This window comes from Mobula hypostoma, chromosome 5 (assembly GCF_963921235.1).
Source record: "Mobula hypostoma chromosome 5, sMobHyp1.1, whole genome shotgun sequence".
Lineage (NCBI taxonomy): Eukaryota > Metazoa > Chordata > Chondrichthyes > Myliobatiformes > Myliobatidae > Mobula > Mobula hypostoma.
This window is the reverse complement of record NC_086101.1, coordinates 111494109-111517566: the sequence shown is the minus strand read 5'-3', so window position 1 is coordinate 111517566 and position 23458 is coordinate 111494109. Positions and strand designations below refer to the sequence as shown.

Sequence of the window (23458 nt, the reverse complement as noted above, 5' to 3'; positions counted from 1 at the left end):
ACACCTGCAGAAGTGAAGCAGCACCCCATCCCTGGATCAGCTGAAGCCTCTCACATGTTGGGAGGAAAGTTATTCTGTGTTTATTTCTAAAGTATGGAATTGTTGAGAGCCCCGGCATCTGGTGCACATCCTGGGTTGTCCTGTTAATCATTAGAAATCCTTAGGTGATGTCCTGTTAAACAGATATCAGCACCGAGTGATAAGAGAAGCCTAGATCAGCGCACACAAAAGGCTGGAGGAATGCCACTGCTCAGTCAGCATCTAGGGAAATGAATAAACAGTCAACGTTTTGGGTTGAGTCATTTCTTCAGGTCTGGATAGTTAGGAGGAAGTCAGCAAAATACAAATATGCGGGGAGGGGAAAGAGACTAGATAGAGGGTGATAGGTGAAGCCAGGTGGGTGGGAAAGGTAAAGGGCCAGTGAGGAAAGAATCCTATTGGAGAGGAAAGCGGACCATAGGAGAAAGGGCAGGAGGAGAGGGCCCAGGGGGAGGTGCTATATGAGGTCATTCTTACCCTCGGCCATTAGGCTCTATAATGAGTCAACTATAGCCAGGGAAGTAATGACTCCCTCCTGTTAGACTGTTGGTGATAACTTATTTTTTTATTCTTTCTACTTCTCTTCTAATATTCATATCCATGCACTTATAACGCTACTGTACCACCGTAATTTCCTTTGGGATCAATAAAGTATCTATCTATCTATCTATCTCGATCTAGGCAGGTGAGGAGAGCTAAGAGGCCAGAGTGGAGAATAGTGGAAGAGTGGAGGGGGAGAGAGAATTTTTTTACCAGAAGGAGAAATCAATATTTATGCCATCAGGTTGGAGGCTGACAGATGGAATATAAGGTGTTGCTCCTTGACCCTGAGGGTGGTCTCATCTTGGCACAGAGGAAGCCATGGACTGATATGTCGGAACCTGGAATGAGAATGGGAATTAAAATGTTTGCCCAGAGAAGTCCCAAGTTAGCAGATGGAGCAGAGGTGCTCAATGAAGCAGTGTCCCAATTTACGACTGGTCTTACTGGTGTAGAGGAGGCCACATCAGAAGCACCAGACACAATAGTCAACCCCAGCAGATTCGCATGTGGAGGACTGTTTGGGGCCCAGAATGGAGGTGAGGGAGGAGGTGAATGGAAACATTTTCTTTATCTTCCCAGCAAGAATGAATGGAGTTATGGAGTGTCATACTGGGCTAGTGATTCCAAGATGTGACCCCACCAGGGGTAGTTAGGAGGGGCAACAGGCTCTGGTTCTGTGTGTACTTTCAGCCCCCACTGAGGGCAGTTGGAGAGGTTGTAGATGCTGTGACCATTTGCTCCTCCATCCCCTCTTCATGGGTTGAGACAAAGGACAATAGACACAGGGCTTATGCACCTACAGCTTCTGGTGGAGGGTAGTTAGTGGGGCAATAGATCTGTCTCAGCCTTTACAGACACCTGAGGACCTGCCAGTAGACAACCCCTTAGGGGAAGATCGTACTCAACTCGATTGATCACACAACTACTGCTACTCCTGTCTACACCTCACATTGCCTCAGGAAAGCGTCCTACCAGGCTCAAGGACAGCATCTATCCAGCTGTTACATGTCTATTGAACTGCTCACAGGGACAATAAGATCGGCTGTGGATCTCACAGTCTACTTTGGGTCAGCATGGTAGTGTGGTGGTTAGCACAACACATTACAGTACAGATGTCCCAGGTTCAATTCCCGCCACTGCCTGTGAGGAGTTTCTATGTCCTCCCTGTGACCCACGGGTACTCCAGTGTCTTCTCATAGTCCAAAGACGTACCAGTTCGTAGGTGAATTGGTCAGTGTAAATTGTCCTGTGATTAGGCTGGGGTTAAATCGGGGAACTGCTGGGTGACGTGGCACCAGAAGGATCAAAAGATCATCTGCTGTGCTGTATCTTAATAAATTAGGTTAGGTTAGATTAGATTATGAGGACGCGCAGTCCTCTTATAGTCATAGTCATACTTTATTGATCCTGGGGGAAATTGGTTTTTGTTACACTTGCACCATAAATAATTAAATTGTAATAAAACCATAAACAGTTAAATAGTAATATGTAAATTATGCCAGGAAATAAGTCCAGGACCAGCCTATTGGCTCAGGGTGTCTGACCCTCCAAGGGAGGAATTGTAAATTTTGATGGCCACAGGCAGGAATGACTTCCTATGACGCTCTGTGTTGCATCTCGGCGGAATGAGTCTCTGGCTGAATGTACTCCTGTGCCCAACCAGTACATTATGTAGTGGATGTGAGACATTGTCCAAGATGGCATGCATTAAGAATGGTTTTTATTGTCATTTAGTAATGCATGCATTAAGGAATGATACAATGTTCCTCCAGTGTGATATCACAGAAACACAAGACAGACCAAGACTGAAAAACTGACAAAAACCACATAATTATAACATATAGTTACAACAGTGCAAGCAATACCGTAATTTGATGAAGAACAGACCATGGGCATGGTAAAAATAAAGTCTCAAAGTCTCTCGAAAGTCCCAACATCTCACGCAGATGGTAGAAGGAAGAAAACTCTCCCTGCCATGAGCTTCCAGCGCTGCAAACTTGCCGATGCCGCACCATTGGAAGCACCCGATCACAGTCCGACTCTGAGTCCGTCCAAAAACTTCGAGCCTCTGACCAGCCCTCCGACACCGAGCACCAAGCACCATCTCTGCTGAGCGCTTCGACCCCAGCTCCAGCCGCCAGCAACAGGCAAAGCTGAGGATTTGGGGCCTCCGGAGATTCTGAATTGCAGAGTAGTAGCGGCAGCGAACCGGGCATTTCAGAAGTTTCTCCAGATGTTCCTCTGTGCTTCTCACATCTGTCTCCATCAAATCAGAATTGTGCACGGCATCCTACTTACAAATACAATATCATTCACCGGAGAGGCCGCGCGCGCTGCGTCGTGCTGCCATCTTCTCCTCCCTCCCAAATAAAAAAGATTTGTTATAGACCTTGTACCTTATTGTCTGCCTGCACTGCACTTTCTTTGTAACTGTGACACTGTGTTCTATATACTGTTACACCAACACACACACGCTCACAAAACACACCACACAGACATATACGCACATACCTATGCACAGACACACTCAACATGCGCCCCCCCCCACACACACAATACACAGGCATACTAAACGCACAACACAGACATACGCACATAAAAACACACAATACATAAACACTAAAATACAGAACAGACACACACACACACATACACACACACACACACACACACACACACAGGCACACAAATACATATACACACTACCGCCACACACAGACAAAACACACATGCACACACAACAAACGCACAACGCACATACACAACCACACATAAAATGCATAGCAGGGACATACACAATCAAGGATAAAAACACACATACACACACAGCGCCGGAAGTGGGGATCGAACATGTTTCTCTGGATTTCTGAGGCAACAGCACCATTTGCTGTGCCCACGTTCTACCCTTTCCTTGATCTACCCTTTTTGTTCTGTCCAAGTTGCGAGAGTCACCGGTTCAGTTTGGCGGCGGGGAAGCTGTCTGTTTCCAGTCGCCTACTGAAGATGACGGAGTCGGAACTGATCGCGGCAACTTCCAAAACAACGCGAGCCAAGCCCACAAACCACAGAGTCACTGGAAGTGTCCCAACAGGCGGTACTCGGAGCACTCGTTTCAACATGAATGCGGTTGTTACTTATACAAAGTGCGCCGCCCCTGCCTTGTAAAGTGTTTATCTGTAACTGGACTCCGAGTTCTGGCTCCGCGTCTCCTCACCTAGACAGGAGAGATGGTCACCTACAGGGTCACGGTAGCCACTGGAACGTCAGAATACTCGGGAACCAACGACTACGTCTATGTCACTCTAGTGGGAGAGCGAGGGTCCAGCAAGAGAACTCTCCTCGACAAGCGGCTGTACGATGACCTGGAGAGGGGGAGCGTAAGTGTGAGGGAGGGAGGGAGAGAGTGAGAGTGTGAAGGAGAGTATGGCGGGAGAGAGGGATGTAAAGGAAAGGGTTTCTGTGTGCGAGGTTAAGGGAGAATATATGAGCGTGGCTGAGGATATAAGAGATGGAGAGAGATTGTGTGTCTGAGGGGGAAGGGGAGACAGGACCCGAGGAAGAAACGGAGTGTAAACGTTTGAGAGGAAGAGGGTACATGGGAGAGAGCGTGTCGGGGGGGGGGCGGGGTTAGTGTGTGAGGAGAGCGGGAAAGCACATGTAGAAAGAGAGTGAGCATGGAATGCGAGAGAGTGTGTGGGGAGTGAGTTTGTGTGTGGCGGGAGATGGAGAGTGTGCGTGGGGTGAGAGAGAGCATGTGTGTGGAGAAAGTGCGGAAATGGAAAGAGAGTGTGGAAAGAGGAGGAAAAAGTGTGTGGCGAGAGAGAGAGGAAAGAGAGAGTGTATGGAACATGTCATGTTCTCAATATTTATTGCTTATTTATTATTATTTGTATTTGCACAGTTTGCTGTCTTTTGCACTCTGGTTGAACGCCCAAACGGTCTTTCAATGATTCTGTTATGGCTGTGATTCTATTATGGATTTATTGAGTATGCCCACAAGAAAATGAATCTCAGAGCTGTTTGTGGTGACATACAGAATATGTACTTCGATAATAAATTCGCTTTGAGAGAGAAAAACAGAGGAAATGACGGGAGTTTGGACGGAGAAAGAGTGTGTATGTGTGTGGGGAGAGATAGTGTGTGGAGAAAAAAGGAAAGAGAGAGATAAGAAAGGACGTGGCTGTGTGTAAAAGACGGAGGCAGTGAAATCTGCCGGTAACAGTAATACCTTTCTGACTAACCATCCCCCACGGGCACTCCCTCGCTTCAGCACTGGCTACAAAATTTCTCCTTGACTGCGATCATCCTTGAAAAGGTTTTGCTGGCAGGGCTCCCTCTCTTTCTGAATACCCTGTTGCTTCAGTTTACCTGGGAGGCCCTGACAACACTAACAGTGGGTGTTAACGAGTATGGATTTCCACCCCTCTCTGTGCGCACCTCTCCTCGCCGCTTCCTGAACTTTGCTTCGGAGCCCTGGGGTCTGTTGTTAAAGCGAGCGCGGGCTCGGCCGAGAGCGCTGGTTATTAACGTGTCCAGTGATACTGACCGTCCGGGTGGAGAGTGAGTCAGGTCAACCCCCAGCAACGGCGGGATGTCCAAGGACACAGACAGAAATTCATTGGAGCAGCAGCACCTCATCTTTAGGCTGGATAGCCTTCAACTTGAACATCCATTTCTCTTCTAGTAATTTCCGCCCCCCCTCCTTCTCTTTTCCATTCCCCATTCTGGCTCCCCTCTTACCTCTTCTCTTCTGCTCTCTCACCCCTTCTCTTCTCCTCACCTGCCTATCACCTCCCTCTGGTGCTCCTCTGCATTTCCTATCTTCCATGGTCTACTCTCCTTTCCTATCAGATTACTTCTTCAGACTGCGACCATTTCAACCTATCACTTCCCCGCTTTCCACATCATCTCCCACCCCACCCACCCACCTACCTACCTTGCCCCTCACCTGGTCTCACTTATCACCTGCCAGATTCCACTCCGCCCACCTATTTATTCTGGCTTCTTCTCCCTCCCTCTCCAGTCCTGATGTAGGGTCTTGGTCCGTAACATCGACTGTTTATTCCTCTCCAATGATGCTGTCTGATCTGCTGGGTTCCTCCAATATCTTGTCTGTTAAGAAGAAATTTATTCCCTGGAGTACAGGAGAATGGGGGAGATCCTACAGAGCTGTACAAAATAATCAGCTATCGATAGGGTGAATGCAGGTATGCTTATTTCCCCTCAAGTTGGGTGAGACTAGAACTAGAAGTCATAGGTTAAGGGTGAAAGGTGAAATATTTAAGGGGATTCTGAGGGCGAATTACTTCACTCAAGGATGGTGCATGTGTGGAAAGAGACACCAGCGGAAATGGTAGAGTCGGGATGAATGTAAAATTTAAGAGAAATTTGGATAGCTACGTGGACAAGAGGTATCAAGGGCTATGGTCTGGGAGCAGGTAGATGGGGACGAGGAAGAAAATCAGGCCGGCAAGCACTAGATGGACAGAAGGGCCTGTTTCCATGCTGTCATACTCTATGACTGTGTCCCTAAAAGTGGACCACTCAGCCACTCGTTTTTCATGCTTGGGCTTTTCTCTTTGGAGTGAAGGAGGTTGAAAGGTGAGGTCTATTGGATTATGAGAGTGGATGTGTGGCGACACTTGCCGGCTGCCCCCTGCACGTCCTTGGGTGTGGTGCAAATGACACATTTATTTATTTCTTTGACAAAATTGACAAATTTATTTAATTTAATGAGATACGGCACGGAATAGGCCCTTCCAGCCCTTTGAGCCCCGCCACCCAGCAATCCCCAACTTAATCCTAGTCTAATCATTGGACAATTTACAATGACCATAAGACAAAGGAGCAGAAGTCAGCTATTCAGCCCATCGCATCTGCTCCGCCATTTTATCATGAGCTGATCCATTCTCTCATTTAGTCCCACTCCCCAGCCTTCTCACCATAACCTTTGATGGCCTGGCTACTCAGATACCTATCAATCTCTGCCTTAAATACACCCAATGACTCGGCCTCCACTGCTGCCCGTGGCAACAAATTCCATAGATTCACCACCCTCTGGCTAAAAAAATTTCTTCACATCTCTGTTCTGAATGGACGCCCTTCAATCCTTAAGTCATGCCCTCTCGTACTAGACACCCCCATCATGGGAAACAACTTTGCCACATCCACTCTGTCCATGCCTTTCAACATTCGAAATGTTTCTGTGAGGTCTCCCCTCATTCTTCTAAACTCCAAGGAATACAGTCCAAGAGCGGACAAATGTTCCTCATATGTTAACCCTCTCATTCCCGGAATCATTCTAGTGAATCTAGTGACCAATTAACCTACCAACCCATATGCCTTTGAACAGTGGGAGGAAACTGGAGCACCCAGAGGAAACCCACGTAGTCACCGGGAGAACGTACAAACTTCTTACAAGCAGCTTACAGTTAGTCCTGATGAAGGGTCTCGGCCTGAAACGTCGACTGCACCTCTTCCTAGAGATGCTGCCTGGCCTGCTGCGTTCACCAGCAACTTTTATGTGTGTTTCTTACAGGCAGCAGTGGGATTTGAACCTGAATCACCTGGACTGTAAAACATTGTTCTAAGTTATCCCTGGTGTGTTACCCCTGCTGTAAATTGGCTCTAATGTGTTACTCTGTTGTAAGTTGCCACTCGTGCGTTACTCCTCCTGCAGGATACACCTAAAGAAGTTACATCTCCCAAAACTCACTCCTATTGAGATCCTCTTGCTCTGAGTTATCCCTTGGTGCAGATAGGGAGCATAACAAACAAATAGGATTTGATAGGCATACAGAGCCTATAAAAGGTATTTACCACTCCCCCCCCCCAGATGTTTTCATGTTTTATTGTTTCACATTGAATCACCTTGGATTTAATTTGGCTTTTTTTGACACAGAAAAAGATTATTTCATGTCAAAGTGAAAATGGATCTCTATAAAGTGATCTAAATTAATTACAAATATAAAACACAAAATAATTGCATAATTACTCACCTCTGTGTGGATTGGTCTCTATCAGCTCTGCACACCTGGGCTGCAATTTTTCCTTATTCTTTGTTACAAAACTGCTCAAGCTCTGTCAAATTGCATGGGGGTCATGAGTGAACAGACCTTTTCAAGTATAGCCACAAATTCTCATTTGGATTGAGGTCTGGACTCTGACTTGGTCACTCCAGGACATTAGCTTTGTTGCTTTTAAGCCATTCCTGAGTAGCTTTGGCTTTATGCTTGGGACTACTGTCTTGCAGGAAAACAAATCTTCTCCCAAGTCGCAATTCTCTTGCAGACTGCTTCAGGTTTTCTTCCAGGATTTCCCTGTATTTTGCTGCATTGATTTTAGCCTCTACCTTCACAAGCCTTCCAGGGCCTGCTGCAGTGAAGCATCCCCACAGCATGATGTAGCCATCACCATGCTTCACAGATGATGTTATTTTGACGAAGTGTGGTGTTTGGCTGATGCCAAACGTAGCGTTTAGTCTGATGGTTAAAAAGCTCAATTTTGGATTCATCAGACCATAGATCCTCTTCCACCTGACTTCAGAGTCTCCGTCATACCTTCTGGAAAACTCCAGCCAAGATTTCATGTGAGAGTTTTTCAACAGTGGCCTTCTCTTTGCCACTCTCCCATAAAGTTGTGACTGGTGAAGCACCCAGGCAACAGTTGTTGTATGCGCAGTCTCTCCCAACTCAGCCACTGAAGCTTGTAACTCCTCCAGAGTTGTCAGAGGTCTCTTGGTGACCTCCCTCACTAGTTCCCTTCTTGCACGGTCACTCAGTTTTTGAGAACGGCCTTTTCTAGGCAGATTTACAGCTGTGCCATACTCTTTCCATTTCTTGGTGATTGATTTACCTGTACTCCGAGGGATATTCAGTGACTTGGAAATTTTCCTGTATCCATCTCCTGCCTTGTGCTTTTCAATAACCCTTTCACAGAATTGCTTGGAGTGTTCTTTTGTCTTCGTGTGTCAGGATGCTGACTCACCAGCAGTTGGACCTTCCAGATATACTGTAGGTGTATTTTTACTATAATCAATTGATGCACCCTGACTGCACACAGATCTCCATTTAACTAATTATGTGATTTCTAAGACCAATTGGCTGCACCAGTGATGATTTGGTGTGTCATATTAAAGGGGGTGAATACTTAAAGCAATTAGTTAGTTTGTGTTTATATTTGTCATTAATTTAGACCACTTTGTGGAGATCTGTTTTCACTTTGACACGAAAGTGTCTTTATCTGTAGAATGGTGTCAAAAGAAGCCAAATTACATCCACTGTGATTCAATGTTGTAAAACAATAAAACATGAAAACTTCCAAGAGGGGGGAAGCGTCGACTCAGACCACGAGAGGCCTGTGTCAGGCATTTTCATGCCTTACAAGGCACAGATTGGAAGTCTGTGTGGGGTGCTACTCCTCACACAGACACTAGAGCAATGTGTGGTTAAGTGCCTTGCTCAAGGACACAAACACGCTGCCACAGCTGATGCTGGAACTAGAGACCTTCAGATCACCAGACAAATGCCTTAACCACTTGGCCAAATGCCCAAGGGGGGGGAGGGGTGAATACTTTTTATAGCCTCTATATGTCAGGGAACAAATTGTTGGAAGGCAAAATGACACGGTGTCATAGCGGTTAGTGTAATGTTTTTACAATCTGGTGACTGTAAGGTCAGTGTTCAATTCCCACCACTGCCTCTAAGGTGCGGTTTGTACGTTCTTCTTCCCATGACCGTATGGTTTCCTCTGAGTGTTCCGGCTTCCTCCTCCTTCCCAGAGATGCACACTAGGGAGTTTCCAGCCTGCGGTCCATGGACCCCCTGGTTAATGGTAGGGATCCATGGCACAGATAAGGTTAGAAACCCCTGGGTTAGGGCTAATGAGCTGTGGGCAGGGTATGTTGGTGCTAGAAGCATGACGATACTTGCAGGCTCTCCCAGCACAATCCTCTCTGATTTGATTTGATGCCAACAAAGCATTTCACTGTATGTTCAAATGTACATGTCATGCAAATAAATCTAATCCAAAAAAAGCTAGTGAGGTAGTGTTCATGGGTTCAATGTCTATTCAGAAATCAGATGTCAGAGGGGAAGAAGCTGTCCCTGAATCATTGAGTGTCTGCCTTCAGGCTCCTGTACCTCCTCCTTCATGGTAACAATGAGAAGAGGGCATGTCCTGGGTGATGAGGCTCCTTCATGATGGAAGCTGCTTTTCTGAGGCACTGCACCTTGAAAATATCCTGGATACAACGGAGGCTAGTACCCATGATGGAACTAACTGAGTTTACAACTCTCTACAGCTTGCTACGATCCTGTTCAGTACCCCCTCAGTGATACAGCCTGTCCGAATGTTCTTCACAGTACATCAGTAGAAGTTTTCGAGTGTTTTAGTTGACAAACCAAATCTTCTCAAACTCCTGATGAAATATAACCGCTGTCTTGCCTTCTTTATAGCTGCATCAATATGTTGGATCCAGGTTAGATCTTCAGAGACATTGACACCCAGGAAAGTGAAATTGCTCACTCTCTCCACTTCTAATCCCTCTATGAGGAATGGTTTGTTTCCTCGTCCTACCCCTTCTGAAGTCCACAATCAGCTCTTTGGTCTTACTTACATTGCATGCAAGATTGTTCACTGTGTATGTCGAGGTATGTTTGATAAGCAAACTCAAATCTTGTTTTAAAAAAATGCTCAATATTCTCTGACCTTGCTGGAAATGTTGGCAGATATGAGTGTGGATTATGACCGGTGTTATCTTTCTTGGAATGATTGCTAGTGTTTGTGTAAGTGGGTGCAGTTCTTGAGCTGCCCACATAATATTCTTGGCAAATAGATGTAAACTTGGAGACAAGGAAGTGCACAAGCTGGAAGATATGGCAAACTGCTGGAGCAACTCAGTGGGTGGGGCAGCATCTGTGAAGGAAAATGGATGGACTACCTATTGGGTCGAGACCCTCCCTTGGAAGTTGGCTCGCTTCCTCTCGTACCAGAGTGGCTGGCTTCTTTCGTACATGGAACTACACCTCCTACACTGTTGCCCATCATAAAGGACCCCCCTCTCATCGTGACTGTCAGGAAGAAGGTACAGGAGCCTGATGACACACACTCAGTGATTCAGAAACAGCTTCTTCCCCTCTGCCATCCGATTTCTGAATGGACGTTGAACCCATGAACACTACCTCACTACTTTTTTATTCCTGTTTTTGCATTACTTATTTTAACAACTATTTAATATTCATGTACACGCTTACTGTAATTTAGTTTTTTCCCTATATATTATGCATTGCACTGTACTGTTACCACAAGGATAACAAATCTCACACCATATGCTGATGATATTAAACCTGATTCTGATTCCAATACTGGTCTGCCATTGCCATATGCACCTACAGCTATCCAGCTCTGGAATTCCAATTATTTGATTTCTGACCAATTGGTACTGGCAGCCAAAATTCTGTATTGTTGGCTGAGAGTTGTGAGTTCATGCCTCCATGTTGCTGGAGAACTTAAATTTAGTTTTAAAAAAAGAAAGGTCTTAGAAACGGTATCCAAGTAACTAATGGGATGTTGTCAAAACCCAGAAAATGACGAAAAGCACTTATCAGAATCAGGTTTAATATTACCAACGTATTTCGTGAAACCTGTTAACATTGCAGCAGTAGTACAATGCAATACAGGATAAATATACAGAAAAATGGAATACAGCAAGTATATTTATATTAAATAGTTAAATTAAAATAAGTCATGCAAAAACAGAATTTTAAAAGAAGTGGCGAAGTAGTGTTCATGGGTTCAATGTTCACTTAGAAATTGAATGGCAGAGGGGGAGGAGCTGTTCCTGACTTGCTGAGTGTGTGCCTTCAGGCAGAGTCAATACAAAGAGGAACAGAGTTAATGTCTAAGGGAGAAGATCCTTCATCAGATTATGAAGTTAATACTGAAGCTGAAATAACAGAAGAAAATTTTAAATACTGTTTTTTAAAGTTTTAAACAGCCATGTAATTTTAACATATTCTTGCAGTGGTTTTTAATACCACAGGACATTCAGCCATTCGGCCCATTGACTCTCCATCCTGGGTTATTATCCTTCTCAACCCCATTCTCCTGCCTTCTCCCTGTAACCTTTGACACCCTGACTAATCAAGATCCTATCTGCCTTCGTTTTAAATATACTAAATGACTTGGCTTCCACAGCTGTATGTGCCATGAATTCCATAGATTCACCACCCTCTGGCTAAAGAAACTCCTCCTCATCTCTGTTCTAAGTGGATACTCTTCTATTCTGATATTGCGCTAGACTCTTTCTGGTGAAAAATCAACCTGGTTTAACTCTCTGTAGAGATGCTGCCTAGCCTGCTGAGTCCTTCTGAAATTTTCTGACCTTATTTCAGATTTCCGGCAATTGCAGTTTGAATCTCAAATGGCCCCTCTGGGGCAATTAGGGATGAGCAATATATTTGTTTCCACCTCCAGTGAATGCATAAAAAAAACAAGATTTAAGGGGAGACTTCCAGAGCTGTGGACAACCAAGACTGATTAAATTTGCTCCAAATCGTCACCTTGGGGATTCTACTCAGTCCTTCCTATTTCTGTCCCTCTGTCCATCTGTCTCTCTCTATTTCTATCTCCTTCTTTGTCTCTCTTTCTCTCTCTCCCTCTTTCACTCTCTCCCCCTTTCTCTCCATCTCCCCTCTTTCTCTCTCTCTCTTTTTCTCTCTCTTCCTCTTTCTCTCTTCCCTCTTGCTCTCTCCCTCTTTCTCTCTCTCCCTCTTTCACTCTCTCCCCCTTCTCTCTCTCCCCCATTTCTCTCTTCCCTCTTGCTCTCTCTCTCCCCCTATTTCTCTCTTCCCTCTTGCCCTCTCTCTCCCTTTCTCTCTCTCGCTCTTTCTCTCTCTCCCTCTTTCACTCTCTCCCCCTTCTCTCTCTCCCCTATTTCGCTCTTCCCTCTTGCTCTCTCTCTCCCTCTTTCTCTCTCTCCCTCTTGCTCTCCCCCTTTCTCTCTCTCCCTCTTGCTCTCTCCCTCCTTCTCTCTCTCCCCCTCTTTCTCTCTCCCATTTTCTCTCTCTCCCCCTCTCTCTCTCCCTCCCTCTATCTCTCTCTCCCTTCCTTTTTTTCTCTCTCTCTCACTTCTTCTTTCTCTCTGTCTCCCTCCTCCCTCTCTCTCTCCCTCTTTCTCTCTCTCTCTCCCTTTCTCTCACTCTCTCTCCCCCTCTTCCTCTCTCTCTCCCTCTTTCTTCCCCACTCTCTCTCTCCCTCTTTCACTCTCTCTCCATTTCTTTTTCTTTTTCTTTCTCTCTCCCTCTATCTCTCTCTCTCCATCCACCTTCATACATTTCATGGAATAGGCCCTTCCAGCCAAGTGAGCCACGCTGCCCAGCAACTCTCCCATTTAACTTTTGCCTAATCATGGGACAATTTATGATGACCAATTAAACTACTGACCGGTACGTCTTTGGAGTCTGGGAGGAAGCACCTGGAGGAAATCCACACTGTCTCTCAAGGAGACCATACAGTCTTCTTGAAGGTTGTGCTGGAATTGAACTCCAAATTCGATGTCCCGAGCTCTAATAGCATTGCGCTGTCTTATTTTGTGACGCGACCTCTGATTTGATTGGCCAGGTGCATGAATACGGGGTGGAAAGTGAGAAGGACCTGGGTTGCATCTGGTGGGTGCAACTGGACAAGGAGAAGTTCCTGATGGGGGACGATTGGTTCTGCCGCTACGTGATGGTATGGACGCCTTCGGGAGAGAGCCTCGTCTTCCCCTGCTACAGATGGTTGTGTGACAATGACAGTGTCTCTCTCCGGGAAGGATCAGGTGAGACTGCGGGAGTAGGGTTGGGGAGGTGGCGAGGGATCAGGAAAGGATTCCAGAGGTTGGAATCGGAGGCACAGACACTGTGGCGGTGAGCTGCAGGCTGAAACTGGTGGAACATGGATCACTTAGAAGGTTGTGGGGAACCGCAGCCACTGCATCCATTACAGTGAGCATCTGCTGCTGTATAAAATGCAGTACTGGTGTGTAATATGGAGAATGGCAGTAAATGTTTAAGTTACTCGTGCTTGTGGCACTCTCTATGCATACTATAGATAACAGCAGGAATCTGGGTACTATAGAGAGTAGTGTTCCCGTTGTATAAAATAGAGAATAACAGTGTTTATGTATGTTATGGAGGGTAGCAGACCCTGTGTATATTACAGAGAGTAACAGTCTCTGTATAGAGCAGCCTTTCTTAACCTTTTTGCCCTGGAGGAACCTTTGAAATAATTTTCAGGTCTCGGGGAATCCTAACGTAAAAATTATTATATCTACAACTCGCAGTACGTTAGCATGATCTGTAAGTCGCAGCTATAATGATCCAAAAATAATTGTTAATGCTTTTTTCGGTAGAAAATGAATTTTAGCTAAATGTTGTTGGAAAAAATAGGTGGTTAAGCTTAGCTTACCCTTCTTGAAATTAATCTCTTTCTTTCCTTTTCTAAATTTTAAAAACTCACAAGGCAAACATAAGTTTCTGTTAAATAACTGGCTTAAGCCAAAATGGCATTTAGTTTTACCAAAGGTAGATTTAACTTAAATAAAGGTTGTAGATTGATTTCAATTAATGCTATTTACAACATGAAATGTTATTGACAATGTTGAAGCAGTGTGTTGTGACGATGTCAGAATTTTGTTTTACAAGAGAAAGGAAACCTCTCCTGGAGCCAATCATTGATGGGGCACCATCAGTACTGATGCCAACATGATTCCTCCAAGACAGACCTTTTGTTTCCAGATATGAAGACGCAACATTAAACATATCTTGGCCTTTACTTGTTTTGGGCAGTTCCTTGCAGTAGAAAACGTTTTCTTGGATTTCACTATCATTTACAAATTTTACAAATGCTACAACACGACATTTATTGGTGAAATCTGGATTCATCAACCTGGATAGAGAAACTGTTGCTGTTCAGTTTATCACACAAAACTTCTTCAGCATCATGTGACATGTAGTCAATACACCAATTTACCGTACTGTTTGAGAATGAAACCGTTTCCATTTCTCGTACTGAATTATGTTACAAGCATTTTATCCACTATAATTTTACATTAGATTAGATTAGGTTTGTTTAGATTATGAGGACATGCAGTCCTCTCTTATTGTCACTTAGTAATGCATGCATTAAGGAATGATACAATATTCCTCCGGTGTGATATCACAGAAACACAGGACAGACCAACACTGAAAAACGAACAAAAACCACATAGTTATAACATATAGGAACGTTTGTAGTTACAACAGTGCAACAATATCATAACTTGATGAAGAACAGGCCATGGGCACAGTAACAAAGTTTAAAGTCTCTCAAAAGTCCCACATCTCACGCAGACGGGAGAAGGAAGAAAACTCTCCCTGCCATACCCGACTACAGTCCGACTCTGAATCATCCGAAAACTTCGAGCTCCCATCAGCCGTCCGACACCAAGTACTGAGCACCATCTCTGCCAAACGCTTCGGCCCTAGCCTCAGTCGCCAGCAGCAGGCAAAGCCGGGGATTTTGGGGCCTTCCCTCCAGAGATTCTCGATCGCACAGTAGCAGCGGCAGCGAACCGGGCATTTCAGAAATTTCTCCAGATGTTCCTCTGTGCTTCTCATGTCTGTCTCCATCAAATCAGAATTGTGCATGGTGCTGGTATTATTAGGTTCTCACCAACTGTGTGACTTTTCCTTTTCTAGGTAATAACTTCTGCTACTAAATAACTTGCTTCCTGATTCTTTTTACTGCGACTTTATTCACAAAAATTTTACTCCCTTTTGAGATTCCAATACCCATTTAAAATAATCAGCACTCTTACGTGTCACATGGCTGTGATTTGTAGTTCAATGTCTTTTTCAATTTTGCTGGAGCCCCTGCAGTCTTGACGAAGGGTTCCAGCCCGAAACGTCGACCGATCTTTTCCATGGATGCTGCCCGACATGCTGAATTCCTCCAGCGTGTTGTGAGTGTTGCTTTGACCCCAGCATCTGCAGATTATTTTGTGTTTAGTATCCCAGCATGTGTGAAGTTCAAAAAATGATGTTTATTTTCTTTTAATCATGACTTCTCATGGAACCCTAGGGTTCAGGGGAACCCCAGTTGAGAAACCCTGCTACAGAGAGTGGTGCTTTCCATGTATATGATCGAGGTTGCAGTTTCTTGCACTTTTACTGTAGAAAATAGCAGTCCCTATATGTGATAGAGAGCAGTGACACATATATAACGTTATAAATATCAGTCTGTCTGTATATCACAGAGAAAACCAGTTCCTGTGTGTATTACAGACAACAGTAGTCCCATTGCATAGTACATGAAGTGACAGTTCTTGTATATATTTCATACAACAGAAGTTCATGTGCATATTATAAAATGCAACCTATGAATATACTTTAGACTAGAGAGAGTAGGGGTCTCACTTTATAGTACAGGGAACAACAGTCCTGTGTAGGTTACAGGCAGCAGGAGCAAAGTAAATATATATATATGTTAATGTCAGACTATGTGCATTTTGAATCGGCTTTTGTAAGTATGATCTGCCAAGCATGCCTGTGAACTTGATTGTGTAATCTCTTCTCGCCACAGCTAGGCGACCCATTGATGACACATTACCTGCCTTTCAAGCGCATCGTCAGAGGGAGCTCGAGGACAGGCAGAAGCTGTACAGGTAATGGTGGCTGGCAGCTCACCTGTGGAAGGGTAAGCGGCCAGATTTGTTCCCAGTGATTTCTTCCCCAGGGAGGCAAATCCCAGACTCCACACTTCTAGCTCCCTTCCATCATGGCGTTGAGATTCTGTGGGGATATATCAGAGGATTTTCTTCCCTAATCCCACAGGAGCCTGACCTGTTATGTGCTCGGAATCCCCGTCCAGTTAAGCAGGGATCCCTTACTTTCAGATTAGAAGGAAAAAGGGAGAAGGCAGGAGACTGGGGCTGAGGGGGAAAATGGATCAGCCACGATGAAATAGCGGAGCAGACCTGGATGGGCCAAATTCTGCTGCTATATCTTATGGTCTTATGATCTAAGATGCATTTGATTTTCATTATTTTAAAGTTTTTAATTATTTATTAGTGTTCTTGTTTTTAGAATTGCTTAATATTAAAATAGTAAAATCAGTTTTAATAGTCTTTAAAGAATCTGCAATTCAGTGATTTAGAGTCAGATTTATTATCACTGACATATGATGTGAAGTTTCTGTTTTGCAGCAGCACGGTGCAAAGATGTAAAAAGCATGAAACTATTTACCAGGGAAATTGACAAGCTTAGGTAGACATCTTGGTGTTGGGTATGGAATGATGCACGTCTGGATGGTAGACAAAACAAAAAAAAATTCACTGTATCTCAGTACATGTGACCACTGATCTATTAGTATTACAGGGCCAGTATCTACTCAGTGGGGTGAAGGGCCAGCTATATGATAAAGTAAACAGCGGGTAGAAACTTTTATAAAAAAAACCTAATGACCTATTTGACGGCTGGCATGGTTGCTAAAACTGGACAACAAAGATTTTGCTTCCTGAATACTTCTGGGTCTATCTTATGGATTTTGGGCTGCTGATCATGAAAATCACTGTGAAACTTCCCTATCACGCACTATTTTCTTAAATCCTCTATATTTGTTATTTCAATTCATAATTTAAGTCAGAATAACTGATGGTGAGATCAAGAGAAACATTTTTGTTAGTCCACAAATTAAACAGATCGTCAATGACAGGCAATTCGAAGAACTCCAAGTGGGAGCAGAGAAAATTACATGTAAGGCATTCAAGGACGTTGTTGAAAAATTTCTTGGCAGTTACAGAGCACAAACTATGTGTGGTTGGTTGGCAACACCCTTCAGCATACAAAACCATGAAGTGCAACATGTCACTAAAGATTTATTTTCTGCACTCCCATCGAGACTTCTTCCCAGCAGATCTTGGAGATGTCAGTGATGAGCCTTGTAAAAGTTTTCAACAAGACATTGCAGTCATGGAGAAACAGTGTCAGGGTAACTGGAATCCATCAATGCTGGCTGATTATTGTGGCTGACTTAAGCAGGAAGCCTCAGACACTGAGTACAAACAAAATTCAGCAACAAAACATTTTTAGCTTCGTTGTCTAAGCAAAGCATCAGACTATTATGCAATTAAAGGCATTATATTCAATAAAAGTTAATTTTTGTTTCTCCAAATTCCTATGTGATACAGGTAGTCTGAAATTATATTTGTGTTCAGCTTCAAAAAAAAATCTGAGGAAGCAACACCTTTGAAAAAAATTTGTTGTCTGATGTAATTGATATACTGCAAATAGTGGGCACAACCTTATAAAGGTCCCAGTGTAGCACTAGCACAATGTCTCTGACTCCCTGTAGGTTTGCAGGTTCGAGTCTCTAGAGGGCAGATAACCTTATGAACTTGAATGAAGAATCCTTCCCAGTGAGCACGTGTTGGGATGTCCGCAACCACCGCCCCCACAATATCACAGTGAGCCCTGACAAGCGACTGAACCCATGTGCAGAGGAACACCAGACTCACATGTAGACACAGAAACAAGAGTTTATTCAGAGGAGTTGCAACAGAACATCAGTGGCTCGACGGAGCAACACCACAAGATGAGTTATTCTCAGAACAGGGACCCCACTCTTGGGGAGTCCGCTTTAAATAATCACAGCATGCAGAAAATCCGTGCCAGTCAAATTAAAGTGAACAAGATTTAACAGAAAGCAGGAGGGTTTAATGACTCGTTGCTATCATCAGGAAGGAGGTACAGAAGCCTGGAGACACACATTCAGCAGTTCAGGAACAGCTTCTTCCCCTCTGCCATCTGATTTCTGAATGATAATTGAACCCATGAACACTACCTCACTACATTTTTAACTTTCAAATTTTGCTTAACTACTTAATATATATGTACTTACTGTAATTCATGGTATTGTTTTTTCTCTCTATTATTATGCATTGCATTGCACTGCTGCTGCAAAAACAACAAATTTCATGATATATTCCAGTAAAGTTACACCTGATTCTGAACCTTGATCAGACAGCTATTAACAAATACAGGTGCACAGGCCCACAGGGCTCATGACACACAGTGTGCCAACGCAGCCCGCTTTGTGTTGTGCAGGTGGAAGGTTTGGAAGACTGGCGTCAGCAAGTGCATTGCCGCTGAAACCGAGGACGACCTCCACCCGGACGTCAAGTTCAACAACAGCAAGCGTGCCGACTTCGAGAACTCCTTGCACTTGGCGTGAGTTCAGTGTTCGCTCTGAGTCGCTGCTTAAAGTGCGGTTGAAGCAGTTTGGGACTGGGAGTGTGGGAATGGGGAGCCCCTCCTCCAGGATTCTATTCATTTTGTTCTATTTAGAGATAGAGGGCGGTAACAGGCCCTTCTCGCCCACTGCTCAGTTACACCTACACGTATGTGACCAATGACCCTACTCAACCATACGTCTTTCTCAATGTGGGAGGGAATTGGAGCACCCGGAGGAAACCCATGCGGTCACGGGGAAACGTGCAAACTCCTGACAGACAGCGGTGCGAATTGAGCCCGGGTCACTGATGCTGTAAAGTGCTACGCTGCTACCACGCCATTGTCATGTTGTGCACTGGCAGACGACTGGACCGAGGCGCGGAGGAAGGACCAACTCCATGTAGAGACAGAAACAAAAGTTTATTCATAAGGATTCAAATAGAATATTGGTTGCTTAACATTCCTTTTCTGACCTGTCAGTCCTTGGCCTCCTCTAGTGCCACGATGAGGCCAATCTCATGTGGGAGGAGCAACATCTCATCTTCTATCTGGCTCACCTCCAACCTGATGGAATGAACAATGATTTCTCTAATTTCAGATAATTACTCCCCTCTGCTCATTCTATCTTTCTCCATTCTCCATTTGGGTTCCTAGCTCACCCCATCTCTTCTCATCTGTCCATCATCTCCATCTTAAATGCATGCCCTCCAGCGTTTGATATTTCGATCCCGGGAGAAAGATTCAGACTGTCAATGTTATCTATGCTTCTCATATTTTTATAAATTTCTGTCAGGTCTCCCTTCAACCTCCTTTCCTCCAGAGAAAAACAACCCAAGTTTGTCTAACCACTTCTTATAGCACATACCGTCTAACCCATTTGGCAACTTGGAAAACCTCTCCTACACCTTCTATAAAGCCTCCATATTCTTCTTGTAATGGAGCATCCTTCTTCCCATTCTTTCATCATTCATTGACCTCTTCTATTAGATTTCTTCTTCTTCAGCACTTTACTTCTTCCACCTATCACCTGTTAGCATTGTACAACATCCACTGCCCACCCACCCATCTTCTCCCTCACCTGGTCTCACTTATCACCTGCCGAATTGTATTCCTTCTCCTTCCCACCTCCCCCACCTTCTTATTCTGGCTTCTACCCCCTTTCCACTCCAGTCCTGGTGAAGGTTCTCAGCCTGAAATGCTAACTATTCATTCCCCTCCATGGATAGTGCCTGACCTGCTGAGTTTCTCCTTTGTGTGTGTTGCACAGTGATCCCAGGATTAGCCAGGAGGGAGGTTATTGTCCCTGGGAGTACGAATAGTTGGGGAAAACTGGCCTATTGTGGGATTTCCATAATTTCCACAGGATCACAAATCAGGGAACATTTTTGACATTAACAATGTTCAGAAGGATTTGATGTACAGAGGACTCCTAGGTTCCATGTATGTATAGTTTCCTGCACAGAGTGGCGATGAAGGTGAACGGTATGCTTTCCTACATTAGTTGGAGCTTTGAATGGAAGAACAAGGAAGCCATTTTACGGCTGTATAAAACTTTGGTTAAGCTACCCTTGGGGTATTGTGTGCAGTTCTGGTTGCCCCGTTAGAAGGAGGATGTGGAGGCTTTGGTGAGGGTGCAGAAGAAGTTTTCCAGGATGCCACCTGGGTTATAGGATATGAGCCATAAGGGGAGATTGGACAAACTTGGGTTTCCTCTGGAACATCAGAAGCTGATGGAAATTAATAAAATGATGAGATGGGGTAGACAGTCAGAAGTTTTACCCAATGTCAAACTTGGGTAAAGTTTGACATTACTTTACCCAAGGTGAGAGGAGGAAAATGTCAAGGATATACATGGGGCAAGATTCAAGGTGAGAGTGGGGAGATTGAAAAGAGACCTAAGAGGGCACTTCTTTACACGTAGGACAGTGAGTGCCTGGAATGAGCTGCCAGAGGAAGTGGTCAAGCAGGGTACCATTGCAGTGTTTAAGTGGCATTTGAATGTGTACATGGAGGGAAGGGGCTTGGTAGATTACGGTACAAACTCAGGCAACTGGGAAGATACAGGGGCTAGCATGGACTGTCAGGATGAATGGCCTATTTCCGTGCTGTGTTACTCAATGACTCTGAACAAGATTTATTTTTACGCGGGGAGTGATGGGTGCCTGGAACGGACTGCCGGGGTGGAGGTGGAAGCAGATACGGACGTGACGTTTCAGAGGCTGTTGGTCTCATGAACATGCAGGGATATGGGTCATGTGCAGCACAATGCTTTACAGTACAGGCGACCTGGGTTCAATTCCCACCGCTGCCTGTAAGGAGTTTGTATGTTCTCCCCATGACTGTGTACATTTCCTCTGGGTACCCCTGTTTTCTCCCATGGTGGAGAATCTGTGGGAGTCATTGCTACAGATGGCTGTGGAGACCAAATCATTGTGCATATTTAAAACTAAGTTTAATCGTTCTTGATTAGCAAAGGTCAAAGGTTACAGGGAGAAGGTAGGAGGATGGGGTCGGGAGGCAAAATAAATCAGCCATGATCAAATGGCAGAGTAGACTTGATGGGCTGAATGGTCTCACTCTGCTTATATATCTGATGGACATTATGAGTCGAAGAGCCTATTCCTATGCTGTACTGTTCTATGTTCTGTATTCTACACTCTTTGATATCTCTTCTCAGTTTAGGGGAACTGTTTCTGAAGAAGTTTGTGAATATGTTTGGAAACTCCTGGGACAGTCTGGAGAGCTTTCAGAGGATATTCTGGAGAATCAGGAGTGCCATAGGAGGTAAGGGTTTAGTAAATTGAGCACTGATTAGCACAACATCCGGGTGTCCAGGAATCTTGCAAATTTACTCCAAGCACAAACAAGAGAAAATCTGCAGATACTGGAAATCCAAGTGTAACCCCCAGATTCAGTTAGCGGCGTTAATCTAGGGGAAGATAGCCTTTGGCCCGGCCAAACGTAAGAAATCTTGTTTGGGTGGATGCCGCGTGATGTGTTCCCCTGTTACAAATCAGTACCACGAAATAACAAACAGTATACAATATGCAATTAAACGACTGAGCTTTATAATTCTTAATTTGACTATAGGGTTAGTAAAGAAAGCAAAAAAAGAAAAGGGCCCATTTTAATGAAACAGTCTAATGCACATGTTGGAGCTCATGGTTTTCCCGTCTGTTGGTTCTCCATTGATTTCTCATGCCTTAATCTGACCACCAGGAGGCGTTGGAGTCCTCCTGGCTCTGACAACCCTTCTCCCTGATTAGTAGTTGATTATTTTTACCTATGTCTTGTTTTAGTTATCAGTGCACCTGTGCCTTGTTTTGTTTGTCTATTTAAGTTCTCTCTGTTTTGTTCATTTTTGCTCTGCCTTCAGTTTACCTACCCTGGTGAGGAGTGCTTCTCGAGTCATAGCCTGTACTCCCTACTGACAAATCAACAAGTGAGGATTCCATCCTCATCTCTAGTCTCCTCTGGACTTGGGTCCACTGGTCTAAGTCTTTCATGGTCGACCACTGGTTAAAGATGTGAAACTTCACCATTAGAGCGCTGGTGCAAGCTCAGCTTGGCAGCCACCCCCATTACTTCACGATGTTGCACTGACCTTTGACCATGCTCCTCAATTATTCTAACCCTTCCCTCATACACAGCCCATAAACTGTGGTCACATGGTCTCTTGGAAGAGTTGTTTGGAGGAAACTGGTATTGACAACCTTAAAACCGCGCATTAGGAACACACCGAGACACTGTGGGCGTGCCTGAGGAGTATATCACTTCAACATCTGCCCAACACCTCTGCCCCATGTGTGGGAACGGTTCCCACATTGCCCTCATCCTGACCCTTTACACTGAGAGCAGCCAAGAAGGAAATAAGAGAGCTTTGGGCCTGAATGGGTGGTGACAATGTTCAATATTGCGGCAAATCATCCTGTGATGTCAGTGGAGTGGTTTGGTGCAGTCTCTTATTGATTCTTATTGTGACTGTGAAGAAAGTCACCGCAAAGACACTGACACTGATGGATGTAGAAGTCTTTGTTCAGCAAAGCAAGCAGCAGGCATCATATAGGAGGCACTTTTGGAAGAAGTGGCCTGCCTGATCCAATATTATATGACATGTTTATATGCTAAAGATCAAAGTAAAGAGCAGGACAATTTGACAGACACAATGCATCTACAATGCTTCCTTTGATTAAAATAATAGTTTTCCAAATCTCTCCATCTTCACATCCACACTCCAGGCACCCAAAATGAATGTTAATTCTCACTGACTCTGGGCTGCATTCAAGCATATGCGGGCACTTGTGATCAAATGGACGGTTTCTTTGTTTGCAATCAACCCCAGTTTCCAGCTCCAGGAAGACCATTGTAAGAGCTGCATTTTAAATTCAATATACAATCCACATTCAGGTCTGAAGGTTGGCTGCTGTTGAAATTAGTATTTGCTAGATACCATAACTCTGAAAAATGCTCTAACAATTCTATTATGGTTATTATTCTTTTAAGGATTTATTGACTATGCCCTCAGGAAACTGGATCTCAGGGTAGTATATGTACTTTGATAATAAATTTACTTTGAATAATGGGGTGCAGAAAGGGTGAATGCACACAGTTTTTCCCCACCAGAG

General features: G+C 44.4%; 1 protein-coding gene across 1 annotated transcript in view; it reads left to right on the top strand.

Annotated features, from left to right (window-relative positions):
* Positions 1–3550: 3550 nt before the first annotated feature.
* The window catches only part of alox12 (arachidonate 12-lipoxygenase), a 60653-nt gene continuing 40745 nt past the window's right edge, over positions 3551–23458 (top strand). The window contains exons 1-5 of the mRNA XM_063048764.1: positions 3551–3959; positions 13204–13402; positions 16186–16267; positions 18708–18830; positions 21511–21617. Of these exons, the coding sequence (XP_062904834.1) occupies positions 3810–3959; positions 13204–13402; positions 16186–16267; positions 18708–18830; positions 21511–21617 (661 nt within the window). The 5' untranslated portion in view covers positions 3551–3809. The remainder of the gene's footprint in view (positions 3960–13203; positions 13403–16185; positions 16268–18707; positions 18831–21510; positions 21618–23458) is intronic.